The sequence below is a fragment of the Bison bison genome, unplaced genomic scaffold, assembly GCF_000754665.1.
Source record: "Bison bison bison isolate TAMUID 2011002044 unplaced genomic scaffold, Bison_UMD1.0 scf7180017864145, whole genome shotgun sequence".
In the NCBI taxonomy this organism is placed as follows: Eukaryota; Metazoa; Chordata; class Mammalia; order Artiodactyla; family Bovidae; genus Bison; species Bison bison.
This window is the reverse complement of record NW_011494717.1, coordinates 10,783,708-10,801,660: the sequence shown is the minus strand read 5'-3', so window position 1 is coordinate 10,801,660 and position 17,953 is coordinate 10,783,708. Positions and strand designations below refer to the sequence as shown.

Genomic DNA, 17,953 nt, shown 5'->3' with positions numbered 1-17,953 from the left:
AGATATGCAGATGACACCACCCTTACAGCAGAAAGTGAAGAACTAAAGAGCCTCTTGATGAAAGTGAAAGAGGAGAGTGAAAAAGTTGGCTTAAAGCTCAACATTCAGAAAACAAAGATCATGGCATCCGGTCCCATCACTTCATGGCAAATAGATGGAGAAACAGGGGAAACAGTGGCTAACTTTATTTTTGGGGCTCCAAAATCACTGCAGATGGTGACTACAGCCATGAAATTAAAAGACGCTTACTTCTTGGAAGGAAAGTTATGATCAACCTAGACAGCATATTAAAAAATAGAGACATTACTTTTCCAACAAAGGTCCGTCTAGTCAAGGCTATGGTTTTTTCAGTAGTCATGTATGGATGTGAGAGTTGGACTATAAAGAAAGCTGAGTGCCAAAGAATTGATGCTTTTGAACTGTGGTGTCAGAGAAGACTTTTGAGAGTCCCTTGGACTGCAAGGAGATCCAACCAGTCCATCCTAAAGGAGATCAGTCCTGAGTGTTCATTGGAAGGACTAATGTTGAAGCTGAAACTCCAACACTTTGGCCACCTGATGCAAAGAACTGACTCATCTGAAAAGATCCTGTTGCTGGGAAAGATTGAAGGTGGGTGGAGAAGGGGACGACAGAGGATGAGATGGCTGGATGGCAACACCAACTCAATGGACATGAGTTTGAGTAAACTCCGGGAGTTGGTAATGGACAGGGAGGCCTGGTATGCTGCAATCTATGGGGTCACAAAGAGTCAGACACAACTGAGCAACTGAACTGAACTGAATAGCTTATTCTAAAGTTTACATGGAAGTTCGATTTATAAAAAGGCCAGTAATCAGAAATCTTCCAACAAGCAAAAGCCCAGGACCAGACAGCTTCACAGCTGAATTCTACCAAAAATTTAGAGAAGAGCTAACACCTATCCTACTCAAACTCTTCCAGAAAATTTCAGAGGAAGGTAAACTTTCAAAGTCATTCTATGAGGCCACCGTCACCCTAAGACCAAAACCTGACAAAGATACCACGAAAAAAAAAAATAACTACAGGCCAATATCACTGATGAACATAGATGCAAAAATCCTTAACAAAATTATAGCAAACAGAATCGAACAACATATTAAAAAGATCATACATCATGACCAAGTGGGCTTTATCCCAGGGATGCAAGGATTCTTCAATATCCTCAAATCAATCAATGTAATACACATTAACAAATTGAAAAATAAAAACCATATGATTATCTCAATAGATGCAGAGAAAGCCTTTGACAAAATCCAACATCCATTTATGATAAAAACCCTCCAGAAAGCAGGAATAGAAGGAACATACCTCAACATAATAAAAGCTATATATGACAAACCTACAGCAAACATTATCCTCAATGGTGAAACACTGAAAGCATTTCCCCTAAAGTCAGAAACAAGACAAGGATGCCCACTCTCACCACTACTATTCAACATAGTTTTGGAAGTTTTGGCCACAGCAATCAGAGCAGAAAAAGAAATAAAAGGAATCCAGACTGGAAAATAAGAAGTAAAACTCTCACTGTTTGCAGATGACATGATCCTCTACATAGAAAACCCTAAAGACTCCACCAGAAAATTACTAGAGCTAATCAATGAATATAGTAAAGTTGCAGGATATAAAATCAACACACAGAAATCCCTTGCATTCCTATACACTAACAATGAGAAAACAGAAAGAGAAATTAAGGAAACAATTCCATTCACCATTGCAATGAAAAGAATAAAATACTTAGGCATACATCTACCTAAAGAAACTAAAGACCTATATATAGAAAACTATAAAACACTGGTGAAAGAAATCAAAGAGGACACTAATAGATGGAGAAATATACCATGTTCATGGATCAGAAGAATCAATATAGTGAAGATGAGTATACTAGCCAAAGCAATCTGTAGGTTCAATGCAATCCTTCTCAAGCTACCAACGGTATTTTTCAGAGAACTAGAACAAATAATTTCACAATTTGTATGGAAATACAAAAAACCTCAAATAGCCAAAGCAATCTTGAGAAAGAAGAATGGAACTGGAAGAATCAACCTGCCTGACTTCAAGCTCTACTACAAAGCCACAGTCATCAAGACAGTATGGTATTTGCACAAAGACAGAAATATAGATCAATGGAACAAAATAGAAAGCCCAGAGATAAATCCACACACCTATGGACACCTTATCTTTGACAAAGAAGGCAAGAACATACAATGGAGAAAAGACAATCTCTTTAACAAGTGGTGCTGGGAAAACTGGCCAACCACTTGTAAAAGAATGAAACTAGATCACTTTCTAACACCATACACAAAAATAAACTCAAAATGGATTAAATATCTAAACGTAAGACCAGAAACTATAAAACTAGAGGAAAACATAGGCGAAACACTCTCCGACATAAATCACAGCAGGATCCTCTATGACCCACCTCCCAGAATATTGGAAATAAAAGCAAAAATAAACAAATGAGACCTAATTAAAATTAAGAGCTTCTACACAACAAAGGAAACTATAAGCAAGGTGAAAAGACAGCCTTCAGAATGGGAGAAAATAATAGCAAATGAAGCAACAGACAAACAACTCATCTCAAAAATATACAAGCAACTCCTGCAGCTCAATTCCAGAAAAATAAACGACCCAATCTAAAAGTGGGCCAAAGAACTAAATAGACATTTCTCCAAAGAAGACATACAGATGGCTAACAAACATATGAAAAGATGCTCAACATCACTCATTATCAGAGAAATGCAAATCAAAACCACAATGAGGTATCATTTCACGCCAGTCAGAATGGCTGCTATCCAAAAGTCTACAAGCAATAAATGCTGGAGAGGGTGTGGAGAAAAGGGAACCTTCTTACACTGTTGGTGGGAATGCAAACTAGTACAGCCACTATGGAGAACAGTGTGGAGATTCCTTTAAAAACTGGAAATAGAACTGCCATATGACCCAGCAATCCCACTGCTGGGCATACACACCAAGGAAACCAGAATTGAAAGAGACATGTGTACCCCAATGTTCATCGCAGCACTGTTTATAATAGCCAGGACATGGAAGCAACCTAGATGTCCATCAGCAGACGAAAGGATAAGAAAGCTATGGTACATATACACAATGGAATATTACTCAGCCATTAAAAAGAATACATTTGAGTCAGTTCTAATGAGGTGGATGAAACTGGAGCCTATTATACAGAGTGAAGTAAGCCAGAAAGAAAAACACCAATACAGTATACTAATGCATATATATGGAATTTAGAAAGATGGTGACAATAACCCTGTATGTGAGACAGGAAAAGAGACACAGATGTATAGAACAGTCTTTTGGACTCTGTGGGAGAGGGAGAGGGTGGGATGATATGGAGAATGGCATTGAAACATGTAAATTATCACATGTGAAACGCATTGCCAGTCCAGGTTCAATGCATGATACAGGGTGCTCGGGGCTGGTACACTGGAATGACCCAGAAGGATGGGATGGGGAGGGAGATGGGAGGGGGGTTCAGGATGGGGAACACATGTACACCCATGGCAGATTCATGTCAATGAATGGCAAAACCAATACAATATTGTAAAGTTAAAAAATTAATTAATTTAAAAAAATAATAAAAAAATAAAAAAGGCCAAACAGGTAGGACACCATTCAAGAAAATAGAGAGGAGGCTTTCCTCTAATGGAAATCAAGATTTAAAAAAAAAAAAAAACCTATAGTAATCATGAAGTGCAGTACTGACACAGGGATATTCAACTAAGTCAATGGAACAGAGTAGAAAGGGCAACCCAATTCCTGGACACACTCCTTTATTCATGGTAGAGAGCCCTCCTGCTTCAGCTATTGATGGGTTCAATTCAGTTCAGTTCAGTCACTCAGTCGTGTCTAACTCTTTGCGACCCCATGAATCACAGCACGCCAGGCCTCCCTGCCCATCACCAACTCCTGGAGTTCACTCAAACTCATGTCCATCGAGTCAGTGATGCCATCCAACCATCTCATCTATCACCAGTCACATCCACAACTGGGTACTGTTTTTGCTTTGGCTCCATCCCTTCATTCTTTCTGGAGTTATTTCTCCACTCATCTCCAGTAGCATATTGGGCACCTACCGACCCGGGGAGTTCCCCTTTCAGTATCCTACCATTTTGCCTTTTCATACTGTTCATGGGGTTCTCAAAGCAAGAATACTGAAGTGGTTTGTCATTCCCTTCTCCAGTGGACCACATTCTGTCAGACCTCTCCACCATGACCCTCCCATCTTGGGTGGCACCTCATGGCATGGCTTAGTTTCATTGTATTAAGTGCCTATTTTGTGTTATGTGCCACAGTGAATGAAAAGTGAAAGTGAAGTCACTCAGTTGTGTCCAATTTTTTGCTAACCCATGAAGTGTAGACTACCAGGCTCCTCTGTCCATGGGGTTTTCCAGGCAAGAGTACTAGAGTGGGGTGCCATTTCCTTCTCCAGGGGATCTTCCCAACCCAGGGATTGAATCTGGGTCTCCCACATTGCAGGCAGACACTATACCATCTGAGCCACCAGGGAAGCCACAGTGAATATGAAAGTACAAAATACTCTCACCGTCCATTTAAAGTTTAAGATTTTGCCAACAGAATAAAAGATCTGCATGGATAAGGCAATCAGAGGACAAAACCCAAGCTAACAAATAGCAACTAGGCATTGTGGATAAGAATGAAGAGATCAAAGAGACCTGGGTCATCAGGGGGTCCTCACAGAGAAACAGGATGTGAGTAAGGAGGTACACAAAGACACGGACCTCCAGGAGAAGTCAAACATTGCAGAGAAACAGCCTGGGACAAGTATGAGGGGAAGAGCCAGAACAATATATACAAAAGACAGTGAGACATGATCAACCACAGCTCAACTGCAAAACAGTAAGACCCTCCATCAGCAAAAGGTTTCTGACAGCCAGTTTCAAAAGTCATGACTTTCTCTGATTTAAAAAAAAAAAAACTCAGTCGGGACTTCCTGGTGGTCCAGTGGTTAGGACTTTGCCTTCCCTGGTCAAGGAGCTAAGATCACTCATACCTCCCAGCCAAAAAATCCAAAACATAAAAACAGTAGCAATATTGTAACAAATTCAATAAAGACTTTTTAAAAATGGTCCACATCAAAAAAAAATCTTTAAAAAGTCACTAAAATTCTTGAATAGGTGAGAAACATAAAGCTGGTTGTGTTGCATAAATATTTATCAGAGGTATAAAGTCTAGCTTTGAGGTTAGATAAAAGTATGGAGATAGCTGGGGGGAAAGGGAAGGTACATATCTGAAATACTCTTGTTAGGAATTAAAATCATAAACCAAATACATTGCAGGCAATAAGTTCAGGTTTCACAGGTAGCTAAACAAAAAGTCTGAAGCAATATAAGGTATTCCATGGATTAAAATTAAAACAAGATAGCTAACATTCTGGTTTGACCTACCAGTATTTACTTTTGATGTTACATGAGCTACATCAATTTTCTGGGACCTGATGAGAGGTCCAGCTTTTGTAGAAGGAGTGTGTGCTATGTTCTTCCTTCGATCTTTTGCTTTACTTATCTTTGAAAGAGGTGCAAAAATACCTAAGAGAGAAGGCATAATTTTAATATTAAACAATTGAAAGCATTTCAAATAAAGGGACAAGTACAACCATTCAGTAGCAAAACATCTTTAAGTTCTTTTTGAGTGTCTACTAGGTGTCCTTGTAGTGAGAGAGAGAGAAAAAAGTAAGAATCAGTACTTGCCCTCAGAGAGGTTACAATCTAGTTGTCAGGACTAACAACATACACAGTAATTCAAGAAGCACGTAACATAGTCAGGCACTAAGTGAAACTAAGGAAAAAGAGGAATGAGTAGAAGTAGTAAGTATATTTTTATACATTATAATTGCTTCTAAGTACAAGCAAATAATGAGGTACTATATAGGCAGTGGTCCCCAACCTCTTTGGAACTAGGGATCAGTTGTGTGGAAGACAATTTTCCCATGGACTGGGGTGAGAGGGATGGTTCAGGATGATTCAAGTGCATTACATTTACTGTGCACTTTATTTCTGTTTTTATTACATCACCTCCACCTCACATCAGCAGGCATTAGATCCCGGAGGCTGGGGACCCCTGCTATACAGTATAAAAACTACTCTTCCATGTCACTTTCTCTATAGCTCCTTAGGACATATTTTTTCCCATATTATAACTTTTTATGTCCATGTTTTATCTCCTTTCCAGACTTTAAAGACAAAATTCAAGATTACTCATCTCTTCATTCCCCCAATGTACCTAATTATAGTGCCTGACACATAGTAGGGATATAAAATACTTTTGAACACAAAATATAATCTTCCCCAAAGGCTTATTCCTCAACACCTGAAAATTAGAAACAATACAGTGTGTGTTGGGGACGAGAGGCATGTGGGGATGGGGGAGGGGGCAGCCTCTCTGCTGCAGCTGAGCATATAAAATTCCATTAAAAAAGAAGTTTATCTGGGCATAAAATTCCAGTATATATAAACAGGCAGACATTAGAAACAGTGAATATGAACTGTAAATACCAATATTATTTGGCTAAGACATTTAAGAAGAAAAAATAAAGTCATAATATGTGTACGATACATCTCCGTTCAGTGTTTACACCTAAACTAACAAAGATACACTATGACCAAAATGTAATACATTAAAACAACTTGTTTTAAAATAGGTTTTTAAGGACAACAAAAAGTGAGTGCTCTATTTATAGCTAACAAGTGAAAACTATACTGCTTTTCTGCTAATCTTGACATTCTTTCCTCCCTTGGATTCTACAGAACTTCCTTCTGATCTTCCCAGATCTTCTGACTTCTCCACAATGTTTTTTCTCTTCTGTCTCCAGACTATTAGATTTTTCTTTGACCTTCTCTTCTTTTCTCTAAATTATTTTCCTTGCCAAATACACATACATTCTCAAGTCATGGGTTTGAAGAAATAAATTATTTTATACTGTGAGATGTACATTTGTAAAATCTTACTGGAAGACAAGAATTCTGCCCTAATTTACTTTATGATACTAACTATAAGGAAATACTCATATTTAAGAGGTGTGAACAAGGTTGCTGCTGCTGCTGCTAAATTGCTTCAGTCGTGTCCGACTCTGTGCGACCCCATAGATGGCAGCTCATCAGGCTCCCCCGTCCCTGGGATTTTCCAGACAAGAACACTGGAGTGGGTTGCCATTTCCTTCTCCAATGGATGAAGTGAAAAGTGAAGGTGAAGTTGCTCAGTAGTGTCAGACTCTTTGCGACCCCATGGACTGCAGCCCACCAGGCTCCTCCGTCCATGGGATTTTCCAGGCAAGAGTACTGGAGTGGGGTGCCATTGCCTTCTCCGGTGAACAAGGTTACACATGTATATTATAAGGAGAAGATAGATTTCAAGAATAAAAGCAATTTCTAGTTTTCTACTATGACCCAATCACAATTTTGGAAATTATAAGAAAATAATCCAAATTGGAGGAAAAGACTGTGTACCTGAATATGCCAACACTGCAATATTACAAGAGAAAACAATTATTTGGCAATAGAAGGAATGAATCAACTATATTTGTGAACTATTACATCACCATTAACAACTAGAACAATAAAGATTACATAGATATATATAAAAATATGAAAAGCAAATTCAAGAAAACAAAAATTGAACTGTAAGTTTGACTGCATTATGATTATCTGTGAGAAGTTATATGTGTGGATATAGGAAGGACTGAAAAAAAATCAAAAACCAAAACATATTTATCAGTGCAGACTATGAATTATTTTTCAAATTTGTTTGTGTCACTAAAGTCACAATAACATTGTTCAATGAATGAACTATATAGTTCTCATCCTCCTTGCTTTTTTTAATTAACTAAATCATTTGAGAGAAGCAAAACTAAATTTAAAGCAATGACTGGATACAATCAAAGTCCAAAGTGTGCGCCATATACATGCTAACCTTCCTGTTTAGAATCTCATGCTAATCAAAATAGTGATAGGATTCTCCTCAGATCCTCACATATAATTATAAGGCTTAACTAAAAATAAACATCTAAGGAAGAATTATTTTTAAACAGAAGAGTAATGAATTTCTAGATAAACATAACCCATTTTGTTTACCCACAATTTCTCCTAAAACTCCACTACAATTTTAATAAGAAATAAAAACATAAACACTAAAGAAAAAATAAAATTAAAAAAAAAGAGAAAAAACACTAAAGCTTCCAAAGAAGTTTCCAAAAATAGGGAAAAGGAAAAAGCAGAAGACTCTGAAACTTGTAAACAGCAACATGGAATCTCAAGATAAGAGCTGGCAAAGTACTGCCCGAGAGCCAGGTCCTCCCTGCCGCCTACTTCTGTAATGTTCTGTTGGAACACAGCCACACCCATTTGTTTACATATTGTCTATGCCTGCTTATTCACTACAATAGGAGAGCTGAAGAGTTGCAACAAGAGACTGTATGGCCCATCAGTTCAGTTCACTCGTGTCAAACTCTATGTGACCCCCATGGACTGCAGCATACCAGGCCTCCCTGTCCATCACCAACTCCCGGAGCTTGCTCAAACTCATGTCTATCCAATCGGAGATACCTTCCAACCATCTCATCCTCTCTCGTCCCCTTCTCCTGCCTTCAATCTTTCCCAGCATCAGGGTCTTTTCAAAGGAGTCAGTTCTTCACATCTGGTGGCCAAAGTATTGGAGCTTCAGCTTCAACATCAGTCCTTCTAATGAACACCCAGAACTGATCTCCTTTAGGATGCACTGGTTGGATCTCCTTGCAGTCCAAGGACTCTCAAGAGTCTTCTCCAACACCACAGTTCAAAAGCACCAAATCTGCGGTGCTCAGTTTTCCTTATAGTCCAACTCTCACATACATGAGAACTGGAAAAATCATAGCTTTGACTATACTGACCTTTGTTGGCAAAGTAATTAATGTCTCTGCTTTTTAATATGCTGTCTAGGTTGATGAGCTGTGGTGTTGGAGAAGACTCTTAAGAGTCCCTTGGACTGCAAGGAGCGTCCAACCAGTCCATCCTAAAGGAGATCAGTTCTGGGTGTTCATTGGAAGGACTGATGCTGAAGATGAAACTCCAATATTTTGGCCACCTCATGTAAAGAGTTGACTCATTGGAAAAGACCCTGATGCTGGGAAGGATTGGGGGCAGGAGGAGAAGGGGACGACAGAGGATGAAATGGCTGAATGACATCACCAACTCAATGGACATGAGTTTGGATAAACTCCGGGAGTTGGTGATGGACAGGGAGGCCTGGAGTGCTGCGATTCATGGGGTTGCAAAGAGTCGGACACAACTGAGCAACTGAACTGAACTGAACTGAACTAGGTTGATCACAGCTTTTCTTTCAAGGAGCAAGCATCTTTTAATTTCATGGCTGCAGTCACCATCTGCAGTGATTTTGGAGCCCAAGAAAATAAAGTCTGTCACTGTTTCCCCATCTATTTGCCATGAAGTGATGGGACTGGATGCCATGATCTTAGTTTTTTGAATGTTGAGTTTTAAGCCAGCTTAACACCTAAAATATGGCCCATAACTCTTTGTGAGCCCATAGACTGTAGCCTACCAGGCTTCTCCATCCATGGGATTTTCCAGGCAAGAATACTGGAGTGGGTTGCCATTTCCTTCTCCAAAATTATTTACTACCTGGCCCTTAACAGAAAACATTTGCCAAATTGCATTAGACAATAGTGTATCACCTTCCAAATACTGAAAGAATGTGAATATCAACCTATTCCTGATCCCACTAAATTATCATATGAAGTGTAAGGGTAGAAATAAACATTTCTGGAATGGAAACTCTCAAAAAATTTACTTCCCATGAGTCCTCTATGAAAAAGCTACTGAAGGATGTGATCCACCAAAACAAAGAAGTCAACCAAAAAAAAAAAAAACAAAACAAAACTGACTCAGAATAGTAAGAATATCAAATCTTTCTCTTCATAGTATGAAGTCAATAGATGTCTAAAATTGGAAAGATTTCTATAAATATATTAGTCAAAATATTAAATGAACATCAGAAGATAACAGCTAAAGAAGTAAAAAACATTCTTGCCTCTAAAGAATGGGACTTGGAGTGAGGAAGTACAAGCCAGGGGAGGGTTTCATTATTGTTTTACAACACAATTTGACTAATTAAACTAGGCATTTGTGTTTACTTTGGTAATTATTAAAAGGAATAAAAACAGTTTTATCAAATAGTAAAAATAATTATAAAATTTTCATAATTGCCTAAACTTAGAAGCAACCAAGATATCTTTAGTAGGTGAATGGAGAAATAATGGAAGTCTGTGATACCTTCAGACCATGGGAGTATTATTCAGTGCTAAAAAGACATGAACTATCAAGCAATGAAGAGATAAAAATGCAAATTACTAAGTGAAAGAAGCCAATATTAAAAGGCTACATACTGTATGATTCCAGCTCTATGACCTTCTAGAAAAGACAAAACTGTGAAGACAGTAAAACAATCATTGATTGTCAGGGGCCTGGGGGCAGTGGGGGGAGGGTGGCTGAATAGGTGGAGCACACAGGATCTTGAGGGAAGTGAAAATACTCTATAATATGGCATTGGTGGACACATGCCATTATATATTTGTCCAGACTCACAGAATACACAGCATGAAGAGTGCATATTAAGGCAAACTATGGTCTTTGAGTGATTATGATGTGTTCATATAGATTCAACAATTGCAAGGAATGTACCCTCTGGTGAAGGGATGTTGATGAAAGGGGAAGCCGTGCATGTATGGGGCAGGAGGTTTACAGGAAATCTCTATACCGTCCTCTCAATTTTGCTATGAACCTAAAACTGCTCTAAAAAAAAATCTTTTAAAAAATTGTTATAAAATTTCTTTTTTTCATTTTTTTTTCATTTTTTAAAATATAAATTTATTTATTTTAATTGGAGGTTAATTACTTTACAATATTGTATTGGTTTTGCCATACATCAACATGAATCCACCACAGGTATACACGTATTCCCCATCCTGAACTCCCCTCCCTCCTCCCTCCCCGTAGGGCCAAAGAACTAAATAGACATTTCTCCAAAGAAGATAAAATTTCTATAATTAAAAAATCTAATATGTGCTAGAATTAACAGATCAATGGAACAAAACAGTCCTGAAACAGACTGCAGCATTTAGAACTTAATTCATATTAAAGGAAGCACAACAAGTCAAAGGGAAAAGGATAGATTTAGGGAGAAGGGGAAAAAAAACCTGTTGCTGAGAAACCTTTGGCTTCTGCTTCATCAGGGGGTGCTCCACCTCTCCTGCTCCCCACACCTCAAGTAGTTTAGCAAAGACTGGGCTCAGACTGCTGAGCTGGCTCAGCAGGAAGGACTATGCCCATTTCTGTATAATCCAACATATGACCCTTGCCCCCCAACTTGCCATTGAAATATGGAAAGGGGAATGGAGGAAGGGTCCTTGGGGATCCACCTCTGTCCTAATCATGCATGCCTCTCCTTGGGATGATGGGGTTAGGGAGGCCACACACACTCTGCTACAGTCTAAGCCTCTCCCAGGGCTTTGATCTACATCGGCTCTCTCTGCTGCTAATGGTTTTGGTCTTGCCCTTAGTCTGCTGGACAGTTGCCAAAATTAGCTAATAGAGGAAAATTAAATTCTTAACCTCATACAACTAACCAAATAAACTCCAAATTAATTGCCTAATACAGTATTTAAGAATAAACACATTCAAAAGAATAAAATATATAACCTATAATGAATTCTTGGATTCGGAAGAATGACCAACCTTAGCATAAAAGCAATTTTAAGAAATTATAAAGGAAAAGTCTTTTTTAACTGCATAAAATTACATGTCCAAAAACACTGCAGATGGAGTTCAAAGGAAAATGACAAACTAGGCCAAGTATCTGTAGTAAATACAAAGGCTTAACATCCTAAACATGCATTTATATTTTAAAAACTATTGTCAGTTTAAATAACACTAATATCCCAATTTTTTAATGGGCAGACAATATGAGTAATTATTTCTTGGGAATTACCAAGACAATACAAAAAATACATGTGCTATAACAGAACATTTTAGACATTCCACTTCACCACAATCAAGAGAAATATGAATTCAAACAATTTTCACCTATCAAATTAGAAAAATTAAAGGAAATGGAATCATATAAAAAATCATACTTTCAAAAAATATTTAAAGATTTACAGAAATTCTAATAGGATGTCAGTTAAAAATGCAGACTATCTACTTATAATCCAAATTTTGTGGGAAAAAATAAACAGAATACATATACAGGTGATTTTACATTTTTTCCTCCTTTTTTTATGTTTTTTAAATCTAACATCATGGACATTTTTTATAAAGAAAAATTTTAATAGAGCCAAAAATGAGGCTCCAGCTTAAGTGTATGATGAAAGGAAACTGGTGAGTTTCCCAAATGGCCAGGCTCCAAAACAAAAACACTCCAAGCCACACTGCACCCTTGGCACAGAGGCCATGTCGTGACCTTGGACATGGCGTTAGAGACGGCAGCTACTATCACACCTTCTGTCCTGCAGTAACAACACAACCCCCCATTTGATACATTTACAACAGGTAGCAGGTAGTTAACATTTTTCGGGTGCTTACAGGGAACCAAGCACTTTTCTAGGTGCTTTCTATATTTATCAATACATTTAACTCTCACATGAACTCTGTAGGTTTGTTATCCTCAATTTACAGAAGAAAACTGAGGTGACACAAGAAGAGAAAGAAGGTCCCATAGCCAGTAGAGAGAACAGCTGATTCACACCCCAGCCATCAGGCTCCAAAGCCTGTACTCTTCAAACACTACCCTGTTCTGCCTCCCTATCAAGCTGCAAGATGAAATACTGTGCAAACAGGGAAATTAATGTTCTGGGAAAATATTCTCAACATAGTAAGTGACAAAAGCAATTAGAAATCTATGTGTCAGAGTGTGTGTGTGAGAGAGAGAGAAAGAAGCAGAGAAAATAAAATTAAGCAAACATTTCTCAGAAACAATCATTCCAGCTCAGAAGCACAGTAATAAAGTTGGCCTCACTTGCTTTTCTAATTTTTCAAGTTCTTCAGCCTCTAGAGTACTGTAGTTCTTTGGTAATAAAGAATAAAAGCCCTTCTTCAGTCCTGATACCACCACCAGCGGGATTCAGGAAGGTCCACAGAGCTGGGTGTACTCCTAGTAAGACATACTCTATCAGTCACAAGACTGCTCAGTAAGAAAAGGGCAGACTCTTCATTCATTTATAACCAGGGAGAACGCTTTATTTAAAAATAATGAAAAGGGGTGAGATATATGAAAAGAGTAACATGGAAACTTACATTACTATATGTAAAATAGATAGCCAACGGGAATTTGCTGTATGGCTCAGGAAACTCGAACAGGGGCTCTGTACCAGTCTAAAGGGGTGGGATGGGGTGGGAGACGGGAGGGAGGCTCAAAAGGGAAGGGTTATATGTATACCTATGGTTAATTCATGTTGAAGTTTGACAGAAAACAACAAAATTCTGTATAGCATTATCCTTCAATTAAAAAATAAACTAAAAAAAGAAAAGAAAAAGTCTATGAAATAGTTGAAATGGGTCATTAAACGCTGTGCCTCAGCATTATGGATCAAATTCAACCATAAAAAAATTTTTTTTTAATCAAAGAGTAAAACTGTATTACTTTAAATTAATTCTCATCAAATTAGGCAGTATCTACCGTACCATATTTGGGGGCACATTTAAAGTACTGGACTTTCCCAACACTTCCATTGTTTTTTCCTTCTGGTTCATCCAACTCAATGCCAGCCCACTGTCCGCTTGCAAATTCAGTTGTTCCACAAAATCTCAATGTTCCAACCTAAAGAAATATAAATCAGGGTAACTTTTGAGTATTACTTGTAATCCCAAATTTTCTACTCTTGTAACTTTATCACAGAAGTCTTCAAAAAGCACTCACTCAAAGCAGACTTCAGAAGAAGGAAAATATTACCAGGGATAAAAACAGACACAAATAATGATAAAAGAGTTGATGGACCAAGAAGGTATAAGAATCCTTAATCTATATGCACTCAACAACTAAGGCAGGAACAGTGAGAGTCCCGTTTGCTGCATTTTCATACAGTAGTAACTTGTAACTACCGGGGAAGAGGGAGCTGCAAGGGGAAACCTGCAGACTGGAAGCCTGTAAATTCACTCAGCCCCTCCAATTTTCTCCCATTTAAATACAGATGCCTTCATTATTCAGTTTGACTAATAGTTTATATTCTTAAGTTATACTTTATAGTAACCGTGCATCTAAATCTCATGTTTTCCATTAAGTATCTTTCTACCTACACATTGAACTTAAAAACAAAGCGAAAAAACACCCCAAGCCACACCACACCCTTGGCACATAAGCCACGTAGTGACCTTGGACATGGCTTTAGAGACGGCAGCTACTATCATACCTTCTGTCCTGCAATAACAACACGATCCCCTAGCTTCAGGCCAAGTGACGTCAGCATCGCCTTGCTAGTAACACGATCGTAATTTGGAAGCAAGGGCTTTGAGAGATCATATGACAGAGGCGCTGCGTCCAGCAGCATCTGTTTGATTTCCTTAGCAGTGGCCGCAGCATCAGCCATTTCCAAGGGCATCTCAACCGGGTCTGGAACAACGTCAGCGGGGATCTGCCCTTTGTCATTCTACAGATAAAGAGAAACTTTTCAATTCATATCAGCTCAGAGCTCTACATGGCCACCTAAAAGTATTCTGGGAAAAAACTTAAGTTAAATTGATCATTTATTTATTCAAAATTATTCACTAAACACCTACTACCTGCCCATTCTAAGTGCTAAAGACACACACAGTGAAGAAATCAATAGCTCCACTCTCAAAAAGCACACAGCCTGGTGAGGGGCAGACTATAATCACATAAATAAAATGTATGGTGTATCAAAGGGTGAAAAGTGGCAGAGAGAAGAACAGGCAGAGAAGAGGAACATGGATACGGGGGCAGAGAAGGCCTTGGTGCTGAGCGGCACTGGTGCAGAGGCCTAGGGAAGTGAACATGGGGCAGCTTAGCTGGTGGGGATGGCAGTCCAGGCTGAGGGAAGAGCAGGAGCTCAGGCTGTTAGTGGGTGGCGTGCCTGGAGAAGGCACCTCTGGAGATACAAGTCACAGGACTGCCTGGCTTCCCAACCCTGGACCCGACACTCCTACCGGTCTCCTGAGCCTCCCTCTAGACTCCGTGACCTTGACCCACCCTGCCCACTCATGGTGCGACTCAGATTTCAAGAACAGAATCCATAGTTTCAACACTTCTAAAATTGGGGCTGGGATTTATCCTGCAGCAAAAAAAAAAAAAAAACGGTCAGTCACAGGGCCCACTAACATTTGCACGGTGTTTATAGAAGCAAAACTCTATCCCATAGATTCTCACTTGGTTATCACATCAAGAAAAGCTTGTGAATGACGGAGGTAAAAATCCTTGCCTGTTACAAATTTGTTTTTATTGCAGCAGGAGGGACCAACTAAACAAGTAAAATATTACTACCATTTCCAGTTTGCCAATTAGGAGACGTAGGCAAGGAGAGATGACTGAGTGATCGCTCTGCGTCATTCATCTCCATGATTACTGCAGAGACGGCATTCAGTCAGCCCACACTCAACTGCAGCAACCACTGGACTCTCAGCTCTTCTCCTGCTCCATGCTGTCCTTCCCTCGAACAAACCCTCTTTCTTCTAGGCTCCCTAACCAAAAACTCAGATTTTATCAGAAAGATTCCAGACTGTAATCTTCTCTTAATGAGATGAACCAAGATTCTTTGGCTCAGAAACCTTTTTCCCTTTTCTTCCCCTCTGATAATTATCTTCAAATGACCCATGTGGATAAAAGAATGAGGCTTTTAGAACACTTAGTTTGCAAGGGCTTCACATTTTTTTTTTAATTTTTTTAATTTTTTTAAATTTTATTTAACTTTACAATATTATATTGGTTTTGCCATATATCAAAATGAATCTGCCACAGGTATACATGTGTTCCCCATCCTGAACCCTCCTCCCTCCTCCCTCCCCATACCATCGCTCTGGGTCGTCCCAGTGCACCAGCCCTAAGCATCCAGTATCGTGCATCGAACCTGGACTGGCGACTCGTTTCATATATGATATTATACCTATTTCAATGCCATTCTCCCAAATCATCCCACCCTCTCCCTCTCCCACAGAGTCCAAAAGACTGTTCTATACATCAGTGTCTCTTTTGCTGTCTCGTATACAGGGTTATTGTTACCATCTTTCTAAATTCCATATATATGCATTAGTATACTGTATTGGTGTTTTTCTTTCTGGCTTACTTCACTCTGTATAATAGGCTCCAGTTTCATCCACCTCATTAGAACTGATTCAAATGTATTCTTTTTAATGGCTGAGTAATACTCCATTGTGTATATGTACCACAGCTTTCTTATCCATAGCCAGGACATGGAAGCAACCTAGATGTCCATCAGCAGACGAATGGATAAGAAAGCTGTGGTACATTTTTATTTTAAAATTCAAGTCAGTTTGGTTCTAAGTAAAAATACGGTAGGAAGACATGTTATCAAATTTGGGGGATGGTGATGAACTATTTTGATCCCCAATTTTAAAGTACAAAATATAAAGAAAATTATCTATAGTGCTAATATGTACTCTTGAGAAAAAGAAATAAGGGAAAAAAACTTTTTTAAAATCAACAAGCCTGTTCTGTTAAGTGATAGGCTACTTTTACAATGAATATTTTACTTCAGATTTTTAAGTCCTCACCTTTCTAGAGTAAGTCACACACTTCTATTAATTCCTACATAAAATTTAGCAACTAAAACTTCAGTCTTTAAAAAATACTAAATACTAATAAAATAATAATGATGTCATGTTAACATAAGAAGACTTGTTCATGATGATAGAATTTCACTTTTTTCTAAAGTAGGGGCTAAGTTAGGGTCTGATCCAAGGGCTACTGCTGACCCACATGTAGATATCTTTAAGTATTAACTACCAAAAGTGGGTAAAATCTATGAATTACTTTGGGCTTGAATTGGTAATTTACCTCCGTGACATACCTCACTGCATCTTACTAGATTCAAAATACTCGCTCCATTAATGGGGTCTTGCCAAGAGTTGCACTAGCAAAAGCAAGCACCTATCACCCTCACACTCCGATCAACTCCTGGCCTTTGTGCATGCCGCTCTCTCTGCCTAACGGGCCTTTCTCAACTCCCTCCTGTACCTGGTTAATTCTCAACTCTGTTTAAGTATTCGAGTTTACCTATGCCAGGAAGCAGGCTTCCTAAGGCTTGGACACACTCCCCTCCCATGGAACCCCATGACACTCTGTGCCACACCCCGCCCGTCTCCCATCCTAACACACTCAACTTGACACCCTAGAGTAAATCTGCCTGCTCTCTTGTTTGTCCCCTCCTCTAGATGATATTCTATTTGAGGACAGAGACACATTTATTGTCCCAGTGCCATATGTATTGTCCCAGACGCATGTATTCTCCCAGTGCCTAATAAACAATAGGGTACGAAGGATGGAGGGAGGGAAGGAGGAACAGAGGGGTTGATGGGGTTAAACAGAAAGAAAAGTGGCAAAGAACTGGGGAGGGAAGGCAAAACAGGAAAGCAAGGAAAAGAGAAGGGGAGGAGGCTTTTGCTAGCACTGCCCACTGCTGCCACTTCAAGAGAATGCACAGACCCAGTGAAGAATCCCTGCCAGAGCAAATCACTGCTAGTAATGCAACAGAAAAGAACACGCAGAGCCACTTTGGTGAAGACAATAAAATACGACTTGAAGTTTATGAAGTTCGGTCTTGTGTGTTAACTTTGTAAGTATGTAACTTGATCGTGAAAAAATAAATTTTTCCTTTAAGTCCATTTTAAAGGTTTACTCCATTCTTAAATAGGCCTTTTTTAGACTGTCTGAAATAAAACTT

General features: G+C 38.9%; 1 protein-coding gene across 5 annotated transcripts in view; it reads right to left on the bottom strand.

Moving 5' to 3' along the window:
• The window catches only part of CLIP4 (CAP-GLY domain containing linker protein family, member 4), an 86,423-nt gene that overhangs the window by 31,547 nt on the left and 36,923 nt on the right, over positions 1-17,953 (bottom strand). For all 5 annotated transcript variants that reach the window (XM_010840677.1, XM_010840674.1, XM_010840675.1 and 2 more), the window contains exons 7-9: positions 14,450-14,686; positions 13,725-13,860; positions 5,445-5,585 (exon numbers count right to left, since the gene is read on the bottom strand). In XM_010840677.1, the coding sequence (XP_010838979.1) occupies positions 5,445-5,585; positions 13,725-13,860; positions 14,450-14,686 (514 nt within the window). The remainder of the gene's footprint in view (positions 1-5,444; positions 5,586-13,724; positions 13,861-14,449; positions 14,687-17,953) is intronic.